Here is a 23,417-nt window from a genome sequence, read left to right as displayed (position 1 = left end):
TCTATGGGGTTGAACAGAGTCGGACACGACTGAAGTAACTTAGCAGCAGCAGCAGCAGCAGCAGCATGAACAATGGGATGCATGTATCTATTCAAATTAGTGTTTTCATTTTTCTTCAGATATATACCCAGGAGTGGAACTGCTAGATCATATGGTAATTCTATCTCTAGCTTTTTGAGGATGGAGAAGGTGATGGCATCCAACTCCAGTACTCCTGCCTGGAAAATCCCATGGATGGAGGAGCCTGGTGGGCTGCAGTCCATGGGGTCGCTAAGAGTCCGATATGACTGAGCGACTTCACTTTCACTTTTCGCTTTCATGCATTGGAGAAGGAAATGGCAACCCACTCTAGTGTTCTTGCCTGGAGAATCCCAGGGATGGGGGAGCCTGATGGGCTGCCGTCTGTGGGGTCGCACAGAGTTGGACATGACTGAAGTGACTTAGCAGCAGCAGCAGCAGCTTTTTGAGGAACCTCCATGCTGTTTTCCATAATGGCTTCACCAGTTTGTATTTCTACCAACAGTGCACAAGGGTTCCCTTTTCTCCACATCTTCACCAACATTTGTTACTTGTAGACTTTCTGATGATAGCCATTCTGACAGGTATAAGGTGACAGTACACTGTGGTTCTGATTTGCATTAAGCATTTTTCAATTGACAGGAAGCATAAAACTGTTTGTAGTGCTAATGCAGGTTTGTATACTCATAGCAATTCTGATAAAGTCTGTTTCCTATGGTTCCCATCAAAAAAGGTGTATGGTGAAAATTCACAGTTTAAATGCTGTATTATTGAGCATATCCCCTGTGTACTCTGTCTATGAGAAGAGAACCCTGTGCTGATGACAGAATTTTCCTTAGAGTAGTTTCTGGCTCTACCATTTCAAATCTAGTTTTTTCCTCCAGGACTCCCAAGTTTTCTGAGCCAGACAGTACAGCACATACTCACATTTTGATAGAACCTTACCCTTGACCTCCATGTCAGCAAATGAGAAGAGTCATCACAGTGGACTGTGAGAGCCATTTTTGGAGCCATTTCTACACTAGGACAACCAGCAAAAACATAGCTATACACAGAATTGGGTGCAAATTATATAAATAGATCCCACGAAACCCGTGTATTTCCAACTCAACTACCTCTTAGACAAATCCCTGAAATGCCTGAGTGATCGAAGGGAAAGAGACAATGGCCTCAGTCCACTGAGATCACCTTACTTTTGTACGTTTTTATAGAAGCATATGACCACTATTCCTTTCCCTCTTCTCTTTCCTTCCTGAACAGCTTATTCCTAAAGCCAGCAAGTAGGACAGCGCAGAGACATGCTGGCTGGCTGGAGGAGCGGGGTGATGCTTGGTGGCTCAGAGTGCTGTAGATAGCAACATGGTGGTGGAGTGAGTCTCACTTGTGCTGAGAGAGAAGGGGGTGGATGGGAGGCCCTACAGTGGCTTAGAGCTCGGTCTCTCTGACATTCCTGCCACAAATGCATGAACTGAATCTAATCACGAGGAAACACCAGACAAACCTCTACTGAGAGACATTCCATAGAATAAATGTCAATGTCATGAACATTAAGGGAAGCCTGGGGAACTACCCCAGACAAAGAAGCAAAGGAGACAGGATAACTAAACACAACATTGTAAAGCGACTACACTCCAATAAAATTTTAAAAAACAGAGATACAACAACTAAGGCCAACTTGATTCTGAACTAGATTTGAGGGTTAGACAGGAGATTTGAGGGTTAGTAGTTTTACTTAGGTAGTGTTTACTTCCTGATTTTGAGGGCTGTGTTGTGGTTCTGTAGAAAAATATCCTTTTTTGGAGGAAACACACTAAAGCACTAGGAGCTGATGGAGCATCAGATTGGCAGCATAACCCCAGTGGTTGTTGGGGGACAGAATTCCCAGTATTACTTTCCTGTAACTTTGTATGTCCAAATTACATTAAAAGGATACAAAGGATGGCCATGTGAACACATTACCAGGGTCTCTTAGGACCTTGGCAAGGGCCCACAAATGTGAGGGGATCTGAAGGTTAAGTTTCATGAACTTCACTGCCTCTAACTGCAGGCAATATTCTATCCATTGTTGTCTGAAAAGCCAAAGCAGCAAGACAGCTTTCCTATAATTTAGTCCTTATCTTAGGCAAGGATTTCTGAGGTCTCTGCGGCCTCCCTACCTCTGCTGAGACCCAATGCGGTGGAATGAATATGTTCTGAACAAGGTTCAAAGTCAAGGAGCAACAGTCTGCACTCTGAGGCCCAAATGACCTAAGGCCCTCTGGGTGGTGCATTTGCTGGGCCCACATAGCTCTATGCATATTTGCTAAGGCCACTATGTGTGTGTTAGTCACTCAGTCATGCCCGACTCATTAGACCCCATGGACTGTAGCCCACCAGGCTCCTCTATCCATGAAATTCTCCAGGCAAGAATACTGGAGTGGGTTACCATTCCCTTCTCCAGGGGATCTTCCCGACCCAGGGATTGAACCCAGATCTCCTGCATTGCAGGCAGTCTCTTTAACATCTGAGTCACCAGGGAAGCCTCTTAAAAAAATATGGGACGCTTCACAAATTTGCTAAGCCTGACCCTGGCCTGGTACTTACGGCCAGTGTTTTGCTTGAGGCTCAGGGCAGACTATCTGATATTCAGTGACCAAACTCCTTTCTCCACCCACCACTTATAGCCAGCTTACATATCATTTGCTTCATGCCCAGGACTTGGCATCCTACCTGGAAGACAGAAGTCAGAAGTGAACAAGAAACCCTCTAATTTTTTCTTAAAATCACCACCCTTCACTCCCTTTTTGGTATGCTCAGCTCAGTCCCCTCCTCCTTTCTACAGACCTGTATGTCTGCAGAGTACAATCTCATCTGTCCTCTCAAGGAGGCACCTTGAAGGCAGAAAGCAGAAGTTTGGGTATGTAAATTAAATCCAGAAGACTGTGAGCAAAGTCCATTTGGCTGCACATTTAAGCCACTCCAATCTGCATGGTAAGTCACATGTCCGACTCTTTGCAACCTCATGGATGGTAGCCCTCCAGGCTTCTCTGTCCCTGGGATTTCCCAGACAAGAATAGTGGAGTGGGTTGCCATTCCCTTCTCCAGTGGATCTTCCCAACTCAGGGATCAAACTCAGGTCTCCCACATTGCAGGCAGATTCTTAAATGACTGACCTACCACAGAAGCCCAAGAATACTGGAGTGAATAGCCTATCCCTTCCCAAGGGGATCTTCCCAAGCCAGGGATTGAACCAGGATCTCCAGCATTGCAGGCAGATTCTTTACCAGCTGAGCTACCAAGGAAGCCCAGGTCATGGTTAGCATAAAGCATATTGTCTATACAGTTTAGGCACGGTGAGTCACCTTTGTTTCTTAGGGAAATTTTTACATCAGTGTAGGGGATGTTTACCAGCCAAGGACCAATCTTGCAAGCAGAGCTTTTTAAGGACAGTAGTCTCAGGTCAGATGTGTTAACTGTTCTGCACAGAAGGAGATGGGAGATCTCAAGTATGGTAGTTAAGTTTCTACCTTAAGCATGTCAATATAGAGTGCTGTCGCTTACAGAGATGGAGGAGACAAAGGAAGCACAGATTTATGGGAGAATTTTAATATTTCAGTTTTGAACATATAAAATTGGAGACAACTGTATATGGGATATCAGGTTAAACTATGCTGTTGCAGTTGTAAATAACCTTAAAATGTCAGTGCCTTAACATAACAAAAGTTCACCTCTCACGTAAGTTACGTGTCTTTTATGGCTTGATGAGAGTGTGTTGGGGTGGTGACTGATGGAGACTCCACCATCTAGAAATTCAGTTGTTATATAAAAAGACACATCTGCTTTCCTATGCTTCAGTCTGGGAGTGACACTGCATTTTCACCCACAGCACACTGGCCAAAACTAGTCACCCAGCCTCAACTGACTGTAAGTGGGGCTGGGCAATGTGGGCTAGGAGATGGGATGTTTGAGGGACACCACTGTTTCTGGCACAATATCCAGGTGGGAAAAGTATGCAGACATCCATAGAAATGAATGTTGTGTAAACTTTCATTTTGGAGTTGTAAGCAGATACGTGGTATATAAAGTCATTGTCACTTTCTCACGATCGTAATCTCAATGGCCAAATACAGGCTGTGTTATCACCCTTTTCTGGTTTGAAGAAGCAAATTCAGATTGGTGGATACTCTTCAAACTTTCCTATAGTGATACTGCTACTGCTAAGTCGCTTCAGTTGTGTTCAACTCTGTGAGACCCCATAGACGGCAGCCCATCAGGCTCCCTCATCCCTGGGATTCTCCAGGCAAGAACACTGGAGTGGGTTGCCATTTCCTTCTCCAGTAGTGATACTAGCAACATACAAAGGTTCTCACTAGCTCGCAAAATGAACTTTGGCTTATTACTGAAGGCAGTTTTTGAACCTCTCAGAAGGAAAGGTTTGGTCTCAGAAAAACTTGCCTACAAACAGCTTGATCCTAAGAGCAAGCGTAGGTTAAGACCAGTGGTTAAGACCCTGTGTTTCCAATGCAAGGAGTGGGGTGGGGTGGGGAGCACCAGGTTCAATCCCTGGTCAGGGAACTGGATCCCATGTGTCACAACCAAGAGTCTGCATGGCCCAACTGAGGATAAAAAGATCCTACATGCCACAATGCTGGGGAAGATTGAAGGCGGGAGAAGGGGACGACAGAGGATGAGATGGCTGGATGGCATCACCGACTCGATGGACATGAGTTTGAGTAAACTCCGGGAGTTGGTGATGGACAGGGAGGCTTGGTGTGCTGCAGTCCATGGGGTCACAAAGTGTTGGACACAATTGAGCGACTGAACTGAACTGACATGCCACAATGAAGATGGAAGACCCAATGTGCCGCAAGTAAGACCCAGCACAGACAAATAAATTAATTAATTTTTTTTAAAAGAGCAGGGGGTTCACAAAGGTGGGAAGGGACATTTGAAAGTATTTATAGACAAAGATATGGAGGGGCAAGATCAGAAAGAAATAGGTGTTTTTGGTGACTGGGCACAAAACTCCTTTCCAGGGCTACCACTAGGTGTCACTAGTAGGAAAGGGAAGGCACAGACATAAAAATTAGTTCCAAGGAGAGAAGTAGAAACTACCCTCAAATGTTCTCAGAACTTTGTGGAAGTGTTGCCCACACTGACTGGAACTGTTCTATTGCAACAAAAGGAAGAGGCGGTTGGTGGGAAAGGAAGGGGAGAGGGAGGGAGAGAAGGAGAAAGGAAGGAAAGGAGGGAGTGAGGAGAGGAAAAGGAAAATGACAGTAGGAATCATTAACTTTATTCTGAATGTAATGACTCTGGGGCTTCCCTGGTGGCTCAGATGGTAAAGCATCTGCCTGCAATGCAGGAGACCCAGGTTCGATCCCTGGATCGGGAAGATCCCCTGGTGAAGCGAATGGCGACCCACTCCAGTATTCTTGCCTGGAGAATTCCATGGACAGAGATGCCTGGTGGGCTATACTTTGTGGAGTCACAAAGAGACACAACTCAGAGACTAGCACATTTTCATAATGACTTTCAAAAGGGCTTTATGGGTTCCTGCTGTTAGCTCGTGCCCTGTGCCAGGTAGGCTGGGCACATAGCTTTGTGTGTGTCTCAGAAGTTGAGAGAGGTGGTTTATTCTGCCACCCACTATAGTTTTCCAAGCATTTCATATTTTCACATGACCAACCATATTAATACTTTAGGTAAAGATATAAGAAACTTTTTCATGTCTTTCGCTTTTGTGTACCCATGAGTGATCTGCTGTGATCCCAACCTGACCACATATCTGCTGAGGTCTTCAATGAATTCAAAATCAGATTTAAGATCAGTGGATCTAAGATGTGTCTTATTTTAATGCCCCTGCGTGCACGCACGCATGCTTAGTTGCTTCAGTCACGTGCAACCCTTTTCGACTCCATGGATGGTAGTCCTCCAGGCTCCTCTGAGGTCCATGGGATTCTCCAGGCAAGAATACTGGAGTGGGTTGCCATTCCCTTCACCAGAGGATCTTCCATACTCAGAAATCAAACCCATGGTTCTTACGTCTCCTGCATTGGCAGGCGGGTTCTTTACCACTAGAGCCACCTGGGAAGCTCCTTAATGCCTAAACTGTAACAAAGCAAAAAAGAACTTTTCATTAAAAGTTCTTATATGGTTCTTCAATGACTCAAGCTGAGTATTGCTAACACACTCCATGTGCTGGTAAAATAATCTGAGACAGTTAACAGATAATTTAAATTATAATAAACCCAAATATATTTTATTATCACTTTGGTAAAGCATGAAGTTCCCTAGTGGTCCAGTGGCTAAGACTTTGCATTCCCAAAGCAGGGGGACCTCGTTTGATCCCTGGTCACGGAACTAGCTCCCCAGTGCTTCCAGGGTATGGCCCCCTTAAAAAATAGCTAGGTACACAAATTCATTATTCTGAGCTTCTCAATCTTTTACACGTTTTGGCTTATAGAGGGGAAAAAAGGCATTTATATGGCATACTGGGGTCAATGAACTAGGTCCCGGGGTTTTTCAGCTGCCCCTGACCCATTGGGCCTCTCTAGCATCTTCAATCAGTATGTCAGCATGTTAAAAGCAGACTGTGGCTTTCAACCTTAAAGTTGCACTGGAATCACTGAGGAACTTAGAAAAAAATATGTTGATTCCCTCTCCTCCCATGACCCCTAGAGATTTATTTGATTGGTCTAGAATCATGACTCCCAGGTGACTAAAGTGTGACCAAAGAACCACTGTATTAGAAGATAGCCAGGGAAACTTTAAAAACCTATCAGACTCACACATGTACCCCAATATTCAGAGCAGTATGAATGTGAGAGCTGGACTATAAAGAAAACTGAGCACCGAAAAATTGATGCTTTTGAGCTGCGGTGTTGGAGAAGACTCTTGAGAGTCCCTTTGACTGCAAGGAGATCCAGCCAGTCCATCCTAAAGGAAACCAGTCCTGCATGTTCATTGGAAGGACTGATGTTGAAGCTGAAACGCCAATACTCTGGCCACCTCATGCGAAGAGCTGACTCATTTGAAAAGACACTGATGCTAGGAAAGACTGAAGGCAGGAGACGAAGGGGACAACAGAAGATGAGATGGTTGGATGGCATCACTGACTCAATGGACATGAGTTTGAGCCAGCTCCATGAGTTGGTGATGGACAGGAAGGCCTGGCGTGCTGTAGTCCATGGGGTTGCAGAGTCAGACACAACTGAGAGGCTGAACTGAGGACATGGAAGCAACCTAGATGTCCATCAACAGATGAATGGATAAAGAAGATGTGGTACACATATACAACGGAATATAAGCGATAAAAAAGAACAAATTTGAGTCAGTTCTAGTGAGAGGGATGAACCTAGAGCCTGTCATACTGAGTGAGGTAATTCAGAAAGAGAAAAAATAAATGTATTATATCAACGCATACATATGGAATTTAGAAAAATGATACTGACGAACCTATTCACAGGGAAGGAATGGAGACACAGGTATACAGAAGGGACTTATGGACACAGTGGAAGGAAAGACTGGGACAAAAGGAGAAAGTTACTCTGACATATGCACTAACGTGTAAAAGAGATAACTAGTGAAAATTTGCCATATAACACAGCAAGCCCAGCTTGACGCTCTGTGAAGACCTAGAGGGGTGGGAAGCGGGGATGGATGGGATGCTCAAGAACGTCGGCATATGCGTGTAATATGGCTGATTTTTATAAAGCAGTTTTCCTCCAGTTAAAAAAATAAAAACCTATCAGACTCATCTAGCTTCCAATTTTGAACACACGCATGTGTGTGGGGTTTTTTTTGTTTTTTCCTCACAGAAATATAAATAGAAAAAAACAAAGTTGCAAAGTTCAAAAGATGACAGTGAAACCCATCTCCGCCCCCCCCAAGTTTAAAGACCCAATTTTTTAAGCTTATGTGCATATATCTACATTATTTGAATCTAGAGAAATAACTTTTATTTACCCCCAAAGAAAGCATACTACACAGCATTCCATACTTTGTAACAAATTCATTCTTTACATCATGAACTGTGCTGGTATGTGGTTAGAAAGTAATTCACATGTCTACATTGTATTTAACCACTTCCCAGCTGATGCTCATTTGAGCTATTATCACTTTTCTGGCAATAAACACCATTATACATTATATGCTGGAGAAGGCGATGGCACCCCACTCCAGTACTCTTGCCTGTAAAACCCCATGGGCGGAGGAGCCTGGTGGGCTGCAGTCCATGGGGTCGCTATGAGTCGGACACGACTGAGCGACTTCACTTTTCACTTTCATGCATTGGAGAAGGAAATGGCAACCCACTCCAGTGTTCTTGCCTGGAGAATCCCAGGGACGGGGGAGCCCGGTGGGCTGCCGTCTCTGGAGTCGCACAGAGTCGGACACGACTGAAGCGACTTAGCAGCAGTAGCATACATTATATGCATCGTGATGAACACTATTAAATATTTTTGTGAGGTAAATTTCTGGAAGACAGACTCCGGGTGAGTTCAATAAACACAATTATACATTGATTATATGCATCATGACAAACTAAATATTTTATGAGGTAAATTTCTAGAAGACAGACCCCTGAGTGAGTTCAATAAACACCATTATACATAGATTATACGCATCGTGACGAACTCTAGTAAATATTTTTATGAGGTAAATTTCTAGAAGGAAGACCCCCGGGTGAGTTCAAAATCTAGATAAATGTGATGAGCTCAGCAAACGTTTTAAAATGAAGTGGGGGAGCCCACGTCGGTAAAACACACGATTGAAACGGTCAGTTCGGAGGTCCCGGCGGAGCGCGGCGAGCCGGCGTCCGCGGTCAGGCAGGGTCAGCAGCCCGCGACGCCTCAGAGGCCGCCCCGGAGACGGGCGCGCTCGGGTCACGTGGGCGGTGGCGCCCCGCCCCGCCCCGTCACGCGGAGCGCCACGCGGCCGCCGGCTTCCCTGGCCGGTTCAGTATCCTCACGCGGCGGCGCTGCGGCCGGGTCTCGCGGAGGTGGGGAAGGGACTCAGGGAAGGTAAGTTCTGTTCCCGGCGCGGGGCTGGGCGGCCTCTCGCGGGGCGGGGCTCGCGAGACTAGCCACTTCCGGCAGGGCGGCGGGCCCGGGGCTCGGGCTTCCGGTGGCGCCGGAGACTGGGGGTGGGTTCGCGGCCGCAGCGCTGCGTTTCCTCCTGGGTCTTCTGAGCGCTGCGGCCCCGCCGCCCTAGACGCTGCTCTCCTTAACCATGAACCCCCAGCACAGGCTTCTGCCCGGGCACTGCAGGCCCATCGAGCTTGTTCACCGTCAAGGCTGGTCCTCACTCCGGACCTGCAGCTTCCGTTCAGTTCAGTTGCTCAGTCGTGTCCGACTCTTTGCGACCCCATGAACTGCAGCACGCCAGGCTTCCCCGTCCATCACCAACTCCTGGAGTTTACTCAAACTCATGTCCACTGAGTGGGTGATGCCATCCAACCATCTCATCCTCTGTCATCCCTTTCTCCCGCCTTCAATCTTTCCAGCATCAGGGTCTTTTCAAATGAGTCAGTTCTTTGCATCAGGTGGCCAAAGTATTGGAGTTTCAGCTTCAGCATCACTCCTTCCAATGAATATTCAGGGCTACTTTCCTTTAGGATGGACTGATTGAATCTCTTTGCAGTCCAAGGGACTCTGAAGAGTCTTCAATACCACAGTTAAAAAGCATCAGTTCTGTGCTCAGCTTTCTTTATAGTCCAGCTTTCACATGCATACATGATTACCCGAAAAACCATAGCCTTGACTAGACGGACCTTTGTTGGCAAAGTAATGTCTCTGCTTTTTAACAGCTGCTTCCCTGGGCCATTTTTAAACAAGCTTTCCTGGCATTGGGCTTCCCTCATAGCTCAGTTGGTAAAGAATCCGCCTGCAATCCTCAGGAGACCCTGGTTCGTATTCCTGGGTCGGGAAGGTCCACTGGAGAAGAAATAGGCTAACCACGCCAGTATTCTTGGGCTTCCCGGGTGGCTCAGCAGGTAAAGAATCCGTCCACAATGCGGGAGACCTGGGTTCGACTCCTGGGTTGCAAAGATCTCCTGGAGAAGAGAAAGGCTACCCGCTCCAGTATTCTGGCCTGAAGAATTCTAAAGAATCGGAGAGGACTGAGCGACTTTCACTTTTCTTAGCATTTGTGCTCTGAAATGTATGAAACTTGCCCCAGGGTTGCTGCAGCCCCAGCCGTCTTGGGTATCCGACTCCTGAAGTCTGCAGGCGGAACGATCACCCATGTCTTGATAGCCACGCTCTGGTTGTCTTTTCGGTTCTTGAGCTTGGTGTTGACAACTGCAGGTTGTCTTGACTCAAACGTTGAACACAGCTTGAAGCCCTTGCCCACAGGCTGTCAGAGCTGGCAGGACCCTTAAGAGATGACCGCCACGGTGATTGCAGAGTTTCCCACCCCCAGGACCCACCCTGGACACTTGACTGTCCTGAGACATTTGTCCCTACCACTGCCTTTAGTGCAGGTCTGCGTTATAGCCGCACACACTGCATCGCAGCGACATTAGCCGACTTCTCACAAGTCACACAGAGCCGGGGGTTCAAACCCAGGTGAGTGCAGCTGCTACTGTAAGGTCTCTAATGTCGCAGACGACACCTGCAGATTCCAGGACTGGCTGCACAACTCTTAAATTATTAGGGAAGATGGTGACTGTAGCCATGAAATTTTAAAAGACAGTTGCTTCTTGGAAGAAAAGCTGTGACCAACCTAGACAGCATATTAAAAAGCAGAGACATTACTTTGCCAGCAAAGATCCGTCTAATCAAGGCTATTGGTTTTTCCAGTGGTCATGTATGGACGTGAGAGCTGGACTATAAAGAAAGCTGAACACCGAAGAATTGATGCTTGGTTGGAGAAGACTCTTGAGAGTCCCTTAAACTGCAGGGAGATCCAACCAGTCCTTCCTAAAGGAAATCAGTCCTGGGAATATTCATTGGAAGGACTGATGTTGAAGCTGAAACTCAAATACTCTCACCACCTGATGCAAAGAACATACTCATTGGAAAAGACCCTGATGCTGGGAAAGATTGAAGGCAGGAGGAGAAGGGGAGGACAGAGGATGAGATGGTTGGATGGCATCACCAAAGTGATGGACGTGAGTTTGAGTAAGCTCTGGGAGTTGGTGATGGACAGGGAGGCCTGGCGTGCTGCAGTCCATGGGGTCGCAGAGGAGGACACGACTGAGCGACTGAACTGAACTGATTTCGTTTCAAACATTTGTTGACACAAGTCTTGCACATTGGCTTTCCTAAATTAAAAAAAATTCAAAACCATCATCTAAGGATATATATATGTGGAGGGTACACACAAACATCTTTGCGAAAAGGTCTTGTACCTTCAAGATAGTGTATATGCGTGCCACCTATTTTTATAAATCCGTGGATGCTACTTAGATAAAATGGTAAGATTTATATATCAGTCTTCACAAAGTTTAGACATAGAAGATCTCAGTTTGAATCTTCACTGTGATTTTGTGAGTTTGGGCAAGCTTTTGTTACAGTCCTTTACCCTTAGTTTCCTCATCTGGAAAATAGGCATTGTTTTCCTGGGGATTAATGAATTCATATATGCAGAGTCCAAGCACTTGGCACTCACTAAAGGTAGCTAGTTTTATCTATTATTCTGCCAGACAAAGAAATCTAAAGCTATGGCATTTCTCATCTCTGAACCTAAAGTAAAGGTGTCATCTTGGAGTTTTGCATTCTGATAAGTGTAGATCAAGTCCCCAGACTCAGTAAAAGCAACTTTGTGCTTTTGTGCTCAAGAATAAGAAGAAATTCCTTTAACTTCATGTTTCTTTTGTCCCCACTGTCTTATAGAAACTTAAGTTATGCTGAAAAAGATTCCCTATGCCGGAAAGGTATCTAATAGAGACAGAGGATTCATTTAGCTAATTAGTAATTTTACGTGGTGTTAGCACCTTTAGAAACCTAATTTTAGGTACAGTCCAAAAAAATATCTCTTGAAGAGAACTGTGGAACAAAATGACTCAACATTTCTTTAAGCAGTTTTCTTCTAGCTCCAATACTGAGTAATGCAGTTTAAGTTTTCATTTCCTTTTCTTACTTTAGGAGTCTACTATCTTAAAGCTGACTCAACACAGAGAAAATGTGTAGGAGCATATGAATAGTGCATCAAAGTAACAGTAATTAAAGTGAACACAGTGACTTGTATTGCTGTCTGAATGGACCATGATATTCACATTATTTAATTGAGAATAATATGGGTGTTAATTATAGTCACCAGATATCATAAATAGTACCACCTATGATGCTTGGAGGGAACAATTATTTGAAGGATGAGATAATACTTTTCTAAGCAAAATGCAAAACTGATCATATTTCCCTGAAACCTTTATCATTTAGCCCCAGCTTTCTCTGCTCATTTCTTATCAGCCCATGCAAAGTTCCCTACAATTTTCCTTGGTCGGGGGTGGGGGTGGGGAAACCCTGCAAAGTCTCTAAGAGACTGAAACGAGAAAGGATAGTGTTTGGTTCTCATTTATTTGGGAGTTCAGTAGAATTTAATTAACTTCTGATGCTAATCCATATCTCATGTATTTTGGTACTTGCTTGAATCTTGTATTTCTTTTCTATTTGTTGCCTGGAAAAATAAAAGTAAGAGAACTATAGATTTATTTCTTCCTCTATGGCAAGTCTTGAAATAAGCTGTACAAAAATTTCAAATAGTCTATTTATGATCTGTTTACATATACATTCTCTGAGGACACAAAGTACCATTTTATCCCTTTTCTTGGATTTTGGATTATTTGTTACATAAAGTAGGATACCACTTATATTTGGGGGGGGAAAGTAATTTTAAATATGAGTAAATGTAATATAAACACTTAAAATTTGTGTTTATCATCCCCTTGCTTTTCTTTGTAAATTTTCCCTATATACATTTATCCACGAATAATACATTGTTTTGTTTTGCCCCTTTTGGCACTTTATAAAAATAGAAGCATACTCTGAATTCTTAAAGTTTTTTTGTTTAAAGTTACATTTTTGACTAATCCAACTTGACGCAGCCATACATTTTCCACTGCTACACAATATTGCATTGAACGAGTGTAAAAATCATCCATTCTACTGTTGATAGATTTGACTTGTTTCCTATCTTTTGGTGTATAACCATTCTTGTGCATTTTTCCTGGTGTACCTGTGCGCACTTTTAGGGAATGTATCTGAAGTGGGATTATTGGGTCATGAATGTGTTCAGCTTTGCTAGGGAATGCTAGATTGTTGTACCTCTAATTGATGTCATCACTAACAGTTGCTCCATATCCTTGCCAATACTTGTTATTTTTTGCCAGTCTGGTGGATGGAAAATAGAATCCTATTTTGACTTTGCTTTATATTTCTTTTACATTTTCCTACTAATTAGGTTGAGCATCTTTACATGTGATTTCTGGCTATTCAGATTTCCTCATCTGTGAAATGTTGAAATGTTTGTGTCTTTTGCCCATTTTTATAATGGTTGCCTTTTTTACTTGTTTATAGGAATACTTCATGCTTTCTGAATCAGTCCTTTGTTAGTTATATGTGTTGCATATTCCATATTTTTCTTTTTCTTCAGCCTATTCCCCCCTCCTCTTTTCAATTCATCTGTCTGTCCCCGTTTTTCTTATCATTATTGCCCTTCTGTTCTGTCACAAAATGTGATAATGACTGCACATGCAGCAGTACGGAGGTAAATGTTACCATCTGAGTAGTTTGTATACTTTGGGCACCTGCCAAAATCAAGTAAAACCAGATAATGGTTTAGAAAAGTTCCAATCCAGCCTCTGGTCAAGCATGGCTAATCCAGAAAGTCTAAATATTGGATATTCTTCAGAAATTGTGTTAGACCTCATTCCCTATTGACACTCCCACTCCAAGTGATTCTGTTGAATTCTGTAGTTTGAAAACTTCCAAATTTCTCTCTCTAGTGAGTCTCAATTCTAGTCTCATATATCTGACTTTTGACTTGATATCTCTTGAGTACCTCAGACTCACTCTGTACAAAATGTAACTAGTTCCTGATTTTTCCCTTCTTTCAAAATATCATTCCTTTCTCATCTGCCCAATCACAATCACAAACCACATAGTTGCACCAACCTAAAACCTGGGAGTTAAATGGCAGCCCACTCCAGTATTTTTGTCCTGAGAATCCCACGGACGGAGAAGCCTGGCGGCCTGCGGTCTGTGGGGTCGCAAAGAGTCGGAAACAACTGAAGCGACTTAGCACATCCTTCTTTATTTCTTTTCTGTAGCTCCTTCATTCCAGTTCATCAGCCCAAACTGAGTTTGTGCCTCACTCAATTTTCTTACTGGGCAGAGGCAGGAACTTTGAATTCAATGTATAAAGGAAAGCACTACACTGATCAAGTTTAGGAAATTACAGAGATGTCATATTTGTTCCCTGAAGTTTGCATTGTTAACCGTTGCTCTAATTATTAGGAGAAAAGGGAAATAAATATAGAGATTCTTGGCAAAACAGGATATACAGTTTTACTTAGAAACTATCATAGAAAAAAAAATACCAACATAAGGAAGGCCCTCAGGAAAATCCTCTACATGGGGCCTGAAACCCCTGACAATGTTATATCTTGATGTTTCTTTCTCATATGAAATTAATAGACCATGGCTATGTTCTTGAAGAAGGTCCTTTTGAAAGGGCTGCTTTCAAAGAAATAGGCTGAATATCTGTGCTAAGAAAAAAAAATATTTAGAATGCCTTAAAGATTCTCTAAAATTTATATACTTCTATAAATTAAAGAGAAAGTCACTGTTTTGAAGACAGAAGAAAGTAATGACATGTTCCATGTGAATTAAGAAAATTAAAGGCATCCATTCACACTTCTCCTTCCTACTAGAATATGGTTATCTGGTTGATCTGTAGGAACTGGCTGTCTACACCAGGCAAAACCAACTTAGCCACCTTTTAACCAAGAGGTTCAAGACTATTCAGACTGTCGAAGAATCCTGTTGCTCATTCATTAAGTCGTGTCTGACTCTGTGACCAGGCACGCCAGGCTTCTCTGTCCACCACTATCTCCTGGAGTTTGTGCAAACTTATGTCCATTGAATCAGTGATAACATCCAACCATTTCATCCTCTGTTGCCCCCTTCTCCTTTTGCCCTCAATTTTCCCCAGTATCAGGGTCTTTACCAGTGAGTCAGCTCTTCACATCAGGTGGCCAAAGTATTGGAGTTTCAGCTTCAGCATCAGTCCTTCCAATGAATATTCAGGACTGATTTCCTTTAGGATTGACTGGTTGGATCTCCTTGCAGTCCAAAGGACTCTCAAGAGTCTTCTCCAGCACCACAGTCCAAAAGCATGAATTCTCTGGTGCTCAGCCTTCTTTATGGTCCAACTCTCAACATCCATACAAGACTTCTGGAAAAACCATAGCTTTGACTATACTGACCTTTGTTAACAAAGTGATGTCTCTACTTTAAAACACTGTCTAGGCTTGACATAGCTTTTCTTCCAAGGAGCAAGTGTCTTTTCATTTCGTGGTTGTAGTCACCAAGCACATTGATTTTGGAGCCCAAGAAAATTAAATCTGACACTGTTTCCACATTTCCCCCATCTATTTGCCATGAAGTGATGGGACCAGATACCACGATCTTAGTTTTTTGAATGTTGAGTTTTAAGCCAGCTTTTTGACTCTCCTCTTTCACCTTCATCAAGAAGCTCTTTAGTTCCTTTTCACTTTCTGCCATTAAAGTGGTATCACCTGCATATCTGAGGTTATTGTTATTTCTCCCTGTAATCTTAATTCCAGCTTGTGCTTCATCTAGCCAGGCATTTCACATGATGTACTCTGCATATAAGTTAAATAAGCAGGGTGACAATATACAGCCTTTACATACTCCTTTCCCAATTTGTAACCAGTCCATTGTTCCATGTCTGGTTCTAACTGTTGCTTCTTGTCCTGCATACAGGTTCATTAGGAGGCAGGTCAGGTGGTCTGGTATTCCCATCTCTTTAAGAATATTCCACAGTTTGTTGTGATCCACACAGTCAAAGGCTTTAGCATAGTCAATGAAACAGAAGTAGGTGATTTTTGGAATTCCTTAGCTTTTGATCTCTGGTTCCTCTGCCTTTTCTAAATCCAGCTTATACATCTGGAAGGTCTCAGTTCCTGTACTGCTAAAGCCTAGCTTGAAGGATTTTGACCAAAATCTTGCTGGCATGGAAATGAGTGTCATTGTATGGTAATTTGAACATTCTTTGGCACTGCTTTTCTTTGGAATTAGAATGAAAACTGACCTTTTTCAGTTTTGTGGCCACTGCTGAGTTTTCCAAATTTGCTGGCATAATAAGTGCAGCACTTTAACAGCATTATGGTTTAAGATTTGAAGTAGCTTAGCTGGAATTTTGTCACCTTTACTAGCTTTGTTTGTAGTAATGCTTCCTAAGGCCCACTTGACTTCTCTCTTGGGGATGTCTGGCTCTAGGGGTCATTAAGAGCTTTTTTGTACAGTTCTTTTGTATTCTTGCCACTTCTTCTTAATCTCTTTTGCTTCTGTTAGGCCCTTGCCGAAGAAAACTACCTTCAACAAAAGCTAAAAACAACACTGATAATATGAAGGTGTTGTTTAGCATTGAATTTGAGAGGGAATAAAAGGATAGTGAGACTTTAGTATCTGTCAGGAGTTCTGAAATATCTACCTTAGGCAATGAAGTGAATCAAATACAAGTCCAGCCTAAAGGTGGTCAGTCCTCCCTAATTTTGGCAAGCTTTAAGAATTCTTACAATCATGACTGACTATAATCCAGTATTTTTAAAAGCACCTCCATCAGTCTCAGGGAAATCAAACTTCTCTTATGATTATCTCTGTGAGTTAAGTGTAATGAAACTAGTGAAGACCACTTGCAATTTTTTTCTTTTTTTTTTTTTGTTTGTTTGTGGTTTTGTTGTTGTTCCACTAGCATGGATCCTGATGGCTCTGAACAAGATCCTGAAATGAAGGAGCAATATGCTTCTGTCTATGTGGGTAGAGAAGAAGACGTTAAAAGATCTGAAAGAATAACAGCTGTTGTCCATGACAGAGAAGTGGTAATTTTCTACCACAAAGGAGAATTTCATGCTATGGATATTCGCTGTTACCGTAAGATTTTATTTTTCATTTGTAAACCTTGTATTTATTTACTGTCCAGAAAGCTATTAAAATTTCAGTTTTTACTGACCAGATGTATGTTCAATTTCTTTGCAGACTCAGGAGGACCTTTACATTTGGGAGAAATAGAGGTATGTAAAAGTAAATCTGTTTTCAACAAATTCAGATGTTTCCTATTTATATTCCTACTATATTTACAGTCTCTATTCACAAACAATTTATATTTGGGTTAGAACTATATTTTCATGCTTTGAGTATAATTACTAATATTCTAGGAATTCACAACACTAACAATGTAAAGAAAACCATTTTACAGGTAAAGATGAGAAATATACATGTCTTCTGACCTAGCAAATATACTTTGAAAGATCTACTCTGCATATTATTGTACAAAAGTATATATATACACACTTACATATGTGCACATACTTCTTAAGTATATGCACGTATATAAGTATACATACACTTGAACATTTGTTAAGTACATACTTTAGTTCATTGTGGTATTATTCATTGTAATGAAAAATTGAAGGAAATTTAAATGTTTTAACAAGAGGAAGCAGTTTAAATTGGGACTCGCCATGCTGTGGAATAGTATGCTGTGCTGTGCTTAGTTGCTCAGTCGTGTCCAACTGTTTGTGAGCCCATGGACTGTAGCCCACCAGGCTCCTTGGTCCATGGGGATTCTCCAGGCAAGAATTACTGGAGTGGGTTATTATGCCCTCCTCCAGGGGATCTTCCTGACCCAAGGATTGAACCAGGGTCTCCCACACTGTAGGCAGATTCTTTACCAACTGAGCCACCAGGGAGGCCTGTGGAATAGTATATAGCTGGTAAGTTAATCCGGCATGAATGTCAACAGTATATTTTTGAGTGGAGAAAAGCAAGTCAAAGAATAATAGGTCTAAAGAGGTCCCATTAAAAAAAATTATATTTACTTTTTATAATTCTACATAGTTTGAATTTTTCCAATGTGTATATATTACTTTTATGATATAATAAAAATATCAATATATATATTTTAAGAAAGAAAGAACACTTTGAAGGCTTAACTGAGGGAAGATGGGGGCACTGTTTTACATCCTTGCATTCCCAAACTAGCTGCCTGATTTCTTCTTTTCTACCTCATGAAACTGATCTCTCTCTCCCTTCCCTGTCTCTGTGTCTCTGACAGGCACAAAGTACATGCTTAAATTTAGTGTTCCACTCTCTATACAACTCATATCTACCTACTTCCACACCTGTCCTCATGTTAAAAGATGTGTGCTTAAATTATGAATATGAACTTACGAGTTATGAAAATGTTTGCTGACAGTTCTGGCAAGGGAGGTGGTACAAAACAGCATTTCTGCACTTCTCGTGTAGAGATAAAAATGTCAGCACCTGGATGATAGAGTGGAAGAATTTCCCTCAGTTTCAGACCATCGTGAGAGCTATAAAACCTTGCTGCTCAAAGTGTGGTTCACAGACCAACAACATTGGTGACACCCGGGAGTGTTTTGGAAACGCAAATACTGCAGCCTGTTCTAAGGACTACTGAACTTAAACAAGAGCTCGATTTAAACAAGATCTAGGTGATTCCCATGTCCTTTAAATTTTTAGAAGCACTGCTTTAGGACAGCTAAAAGTTTGAAATGAACTACTTTGGATCATAAATTGCTCTTTAGTTAACATATGCACTTATGCCTTTAGTAACCTCTCTTGAAATTATATCTGAGGCTTACCATTCTTCCACCAGCTAGTGAAGATTCATTTAGAAGCACTTGAAGCTCTTGCCCCATTTCCGTCACAGAAGTGACATTAATATCTAACAGATAATAGCATACTGGGGTCACATGGGGTAGTTGCCTGGGCTGGTTATCTTCTGCTAGAGCTCTAACACACTGGGTTTCTTATCAACTGCAGAAGAACTTGATGACTGCTAAGATTAGGTTCTGCCTTATGCTAAATAATTTGTAAATGGGAGGAAAAAAGAGAAGCCTGTTCTGCAGCCTGGTTCTTCAGTAAATTCTTTTCTGAGTCAGAGATTTATTGTCAACATTGGAAATGTCATATTATAAAATCAGTTATTTCTTTCCCCAGGAATTTGATGGACGAGCATGTATAGTTTGCCCCTGGCATAAGTATAAAATTACTTTGGAAACAGGAGAAGGACTGTATCAGTCTATAGATCCTAAAGACCCATCAGCAAAACCCATGTGGTGCTCCAAAGGGATAAAGCAAAGGATTCACACAGTGACAGTGGACAATGGGAATATTTATGTGACTCTTTCTAATAAGCCTTTTAAGTGTGACTCTGACTATTATGCTACTGGAATCTTCAAAGTAATTCCGAGTTCCTTCTGATAAAACTTCATGGCAATGAAAAATGTTGTGTATGTTTTGAAAGTATTTTTAGAATAACCCTGCTGAGTACCAAAGATGACTTTTTCCAACACAAGCATTTATCATCTTTAACAGTCATATTTATGAAAGGTTCCAAGGTACATGTACTTGGTGTGATATAAGGATCATCCTCGGGATCTATAGAATACTTTTCAGCCAATCCTCTGGATTGATTGGGACCTCAAGGTTATAGGTTTGAAATGTGCATTTGAAGAAGGATAAAAATAATTTGGAGTAACCAGAGTGAAGAAAAGGTTAAAAAAAAAAAAGATCTACAAAGAAAAATTTAGGGGGAAAATCCCTACTTGATATAGTAGACTTTATCATGGAAAAATTTTAATGTGTACAAAGTGAAGGGAATAATAAACTCCCAGCACCCACCTTCAACAGTTATCAGCATTCTTCTAGTCTTGATTGATTTTTGCATGCGTTCACCACCCCACCTATTGATGGTTATTACAATTTTTTATGGTAAAATTAAACACATTGAAATACTTAAGTTTTTAACTATTCAGTTTTTCCAAATATATAGCAGACCTTTTACACTTGAAAAAACACTTCCCCAAATGGGATCAGTGTACATGCTGAATTTAGAAATAGGAAACAACTTGCCTGACATTGAAACCAAGTAAACTTGAGCTCAGTTTCTCTCAGGTCATGGTAGACAGTTTCAAAGTAATGAGGAGACAGTTGCTGCTAGCCATGAGGGATGTGAAATGTGTTCAGCGAGCCAAATGAAATTTCTAAATAACATTTTAAAAAAATTTTTATTTGTATAGAATTTTGCACATGTATATACAACCAAGTGCCATATAAATGTCACAGAGAGCAGGATACAGAGTCTTTTCTTCTGAGTTCGTAGGCCTGTGTTAAGTTAGTTCACCCTGCTTTTTCCACGCCAGTTATTTATGGCTATCATCCTCTGGTTGCCTTGTGCCCACGCTGTATTATAAATCCCTGGGTACTGATCATCTAAAACTCAGCAGCACATGGTAGAATATAAGAATAAGTGGGACCAGAAAGAACTATGAGGAACAGATTATGAATTCAGAATGAGAAAAGCTTTTTGTCAATACTGGAACTTAGTCTCAAACCACAGTAATTTTCTTAGTGACACAGGGCTGAATTAAGCCTTAGTATTCTAAGGGGTCCACTTGGATCCTTTCTCTTGGCTATTGTAAAAATAATAAGTGAATAAAATAGGTATCATTAAGGCTGTGCTTATAGAGCCTTTTGCTATATATTATATTTTTTCTGATATATTGCCACATGCTACCCATATTCCAACACTTGCTTTCAACAGACTATCAGTGAGCCAGGTCTGGGTTTTTTATAAATACTATTTACAGCAGCAGTTACCCACCAGGTACAAAAAATGTACCATCTCTGGAATGGATACATCCCGGTCTATTATATCAGGCACTGATCCTCCAATGACTTAACACATGTCCAGAATTGAAAATGCATGGAAGAAACCAAAGTACCTCCAGCAGGCAAAAACCATGACCCTGGTTTGTGGGACCAATCACAGAAGCATTTTTTCCTGAGGATCCAGTGGCAACAATGAGTAACATGGACTTGGTTTCTGGTTTTTAATCTGTTCCTCTAGATGGGGAAATACAAATGTCATGCCACATCCCATTCTCATATATAGACATCTTCTCATCAGATTTGTAAACAATATAAATTTACATCTATGAATTTCAAGTCTTTCATAACTTTATAGATGAGTTTTAAAACAACTAATAGGGAAACTCAAACTATGCAGCCTGTAGATAGAAAATATATATCCTTTTATTATCTCTGAAAAAGATATGTAGCATTTTAATAGGGATGGTTTTTTCCCTCCCAGATAAATAATCAGAAAGATACTCTAAAGTCTTTAATATAAACATAAATGTATTATAAATATGTCCATATTATAAACCATCACATAGAGTCTAACTTACCAAAGGGTACGTTTTCTTGTTCATTAAAAAATATCACATAGTCAACATTGATTCATTTTATTTTCTCTATCATGTAAATACTTGAGAATGACATTTTATCAATAGTCCTCCCCCGCCCCCATTTTTTTTCAAAGCAGAGCAGTCAGAACATAAAAACTAGTTTCCTAGTTATGTCATTAGGATAATGCTTAAGCTCTGTTCAGTGATATTTAAGTTCAGATTTGCTCATTCATTCATTTCAGCTGATTGGTCAAACACAGAATGTAAAACCTGAATCTTATTACTCAACTTATTAGCAGGAAGTTTGGGGCGATCAGAAATACCGTCTGGCTTCTCTGGTAACGACCTGTAAGGTTTTGCTTTGATTTCACCTTCGGGAAACAGAGGCTCAGAAAGCACAGGCTCCGAAAAGGCATTTCTAAAATTTTCACTTTCCTCTCTGTTTTGCCTTATAGATTCTTCTTCTTGGAAAATTTTCATTGTCTTCTCCAGCACAGCATTAACACAGACTGTCTAATAATTTTTAAAAAGTTAAGGTTTCTTTTTTTATTATTGGAGTATAATTGTGTTATACTACTAAACTTAACAGATAAAAATCCAATAATGCAATAAAACATTTAACATACAATCATTGATCTGTATCTTCTAACAAAGAGGTGCTTTTTTTCAGCTTCCTTTGGCACATGATAAATGTGAGGAGGCTGATTCCTAATTATAAATATACCATAATCTAGAAGGAAAATTAAAACATAGTATGCTTTAATAAAACTATGCTTCACGTTTCTAATTCATGTTTTACATCTTTATTCTCTAATTAAATGAAACATTCCTTTATTCTTCTGACTTAATTAAACATCTTCTGAGAGATGGAATTTATCCTCAAACATGTTAATATCTCAAAGTAGGTTTTCTGTTTTTACTTTTTTCCCATATAGACTTTGCTTATACCAATTATGTTCCATTGGAAGGGCATAAACCTTTTGGTAAGAATTTAGTAAATTAATGATTTAGAATCAATGATTTCTAAACAAACTTGTGATTCACTTTCCCTCAAAAATGCCATTCAGTACTTTAAGGGTGTCAGAACAAAACATAGATTAAAAAAAATAACTTCAAAAACTGAGACTCACTAAGAGCTGTATCTGTTAAACCTATAACTTTACTGATGGAAATGATGATGCCAAGCATTTAAGGCAAGCAACAAGAATAATAAAATCTATAAAATACGAGAACACCTAAACTAGCTTCTTTTACCAAAGCGATGATGCCTCCAAGGTGACATAATAGGCGACCAATGCTCAGATGTTCCTAAAGAGAGGAACAGAAAGGAGGGCAGGCCTTTCCTCCTGCCTCCTCTTTTCTTGCCTGTTTCCCACCTCAGAATGGGGACACCAGATGCTTCCCTTCACTTCCCAGCGTTACCGTTACCGTCTGGCAATGTGACCCCTCTGACCAACGTAATAAAATTTGTCTGCTGGGGAGGAAGATCGGAAGGATTTGGGGGAAAGTGTTTCCTCCTATTTATATAGAAGAAAGACTGTCTTTTGCCTCTACTCTCTCCTCCTTGCTTTGGAGGCTGATACAGATGTAAGGCATGAGGATAAGGCAGCAAACCTAAGAACCAAAACCAACCAACAGGATAGTGGGAGAGAGAGATGGAGAGGCCCTGGGTGCATGATGACGCTGTAGATCCATTATACAAACCGGGAAACTGCCTGACTCTGGACTTCTAATTAAGTGAGATATCTAAATATCTGTATTGATTAAGGTACTATCAGTACTATCCATCGATAGTATTAAGGTACTATCAATGCTACTTATATCTAAGTACACCCAAATCTAGAGTTATAAAATCTTGAGGTCCATCACTTCCAGCTACAGCTTTAACCATTTATCACAACTATGATGGTTTTCTATGTACGCCATGCTATGAAAAGAAGGTTGGGGAGCCCTGACC

General features: G+C 41.3%; 2 protein-coding genes and 1 non-coding gene across 4 annotated transcripts in view; 2 read left to right on the top strand and 1 right to left on the bottom strand.

Annotated features, from left to right (window-relative positions):
* On the top strand, positions 5,321-5,392 carry TRNAC-GCA. The gene has a single exon. It is a non-coding gene; the product is annotated as a tRNA-Cys (tRNA).
* Positions 8,873-23,417, top strand: part of RFESD (Rieske Fe-S domain containing) — a 36,599-nt gene continuing 22,054 nt past the window's right edge. The window contains exons 1-4 of one of the 2 annotated variants that reach the window (XM_018050027.1): positions 8,873-9,020; positions 16,939-17,117; positions 17,223-17,257; positions 19,209-19,898. In XM_018050027.1, the coding sequence (XP_017905516.1) occupies positions 16,940-17,117; positions 17,223-17,257; positions 19,209-19,472 (477 nt within the window). In that variant the 5' untranslated portion in view covers positions 8,873-9,020; position 16,939 and the 3' untranslated portion in view covers positions 19,473-19,898. Of the gene's footprint in view, positions 9,021-16,938; positions 17,118-17,222; positions 17,258-19,208; positions 19,899-23,417 lie in introns of those variants that run through there. The other variant, XM_018050028.1, reaches the window with a different exon arrangement.
* Positions 20,260-23,417, bottom strand: part of SPATA9 (spermatogenesis associated 9) — a 30,172-nt gene continuing 27,014 nt past the window's right edge. The window contains exon 5 of the mRNA XM_018050025.1: positions 20,260-21,973. Within this exon, the coding sequence (XP_017905514.1) occupies positions 21,686-21,973 (288 nt within the window). The 3' untranslated portion in view covers positions 20,260-21,685. The remainder of the gene's footprint in view (positions 21,974-23,417) is intronic.

Source organism: Capra hircus, chromosome 7 (genome assembly GCF_001704415.2).
Source record: "Capra hircus breed San Clemente chromosome 7, ASM170441v1, whole genome shotgun sequence".
NCBI lineage: Eukaryota > Metazoa > Chordata > Mammalia > Artiodactyla > Bovidae > Capra > Capra hircus.
This window is presented reverse-complemented; position numbering and strand designations above follow the sequence as displayed.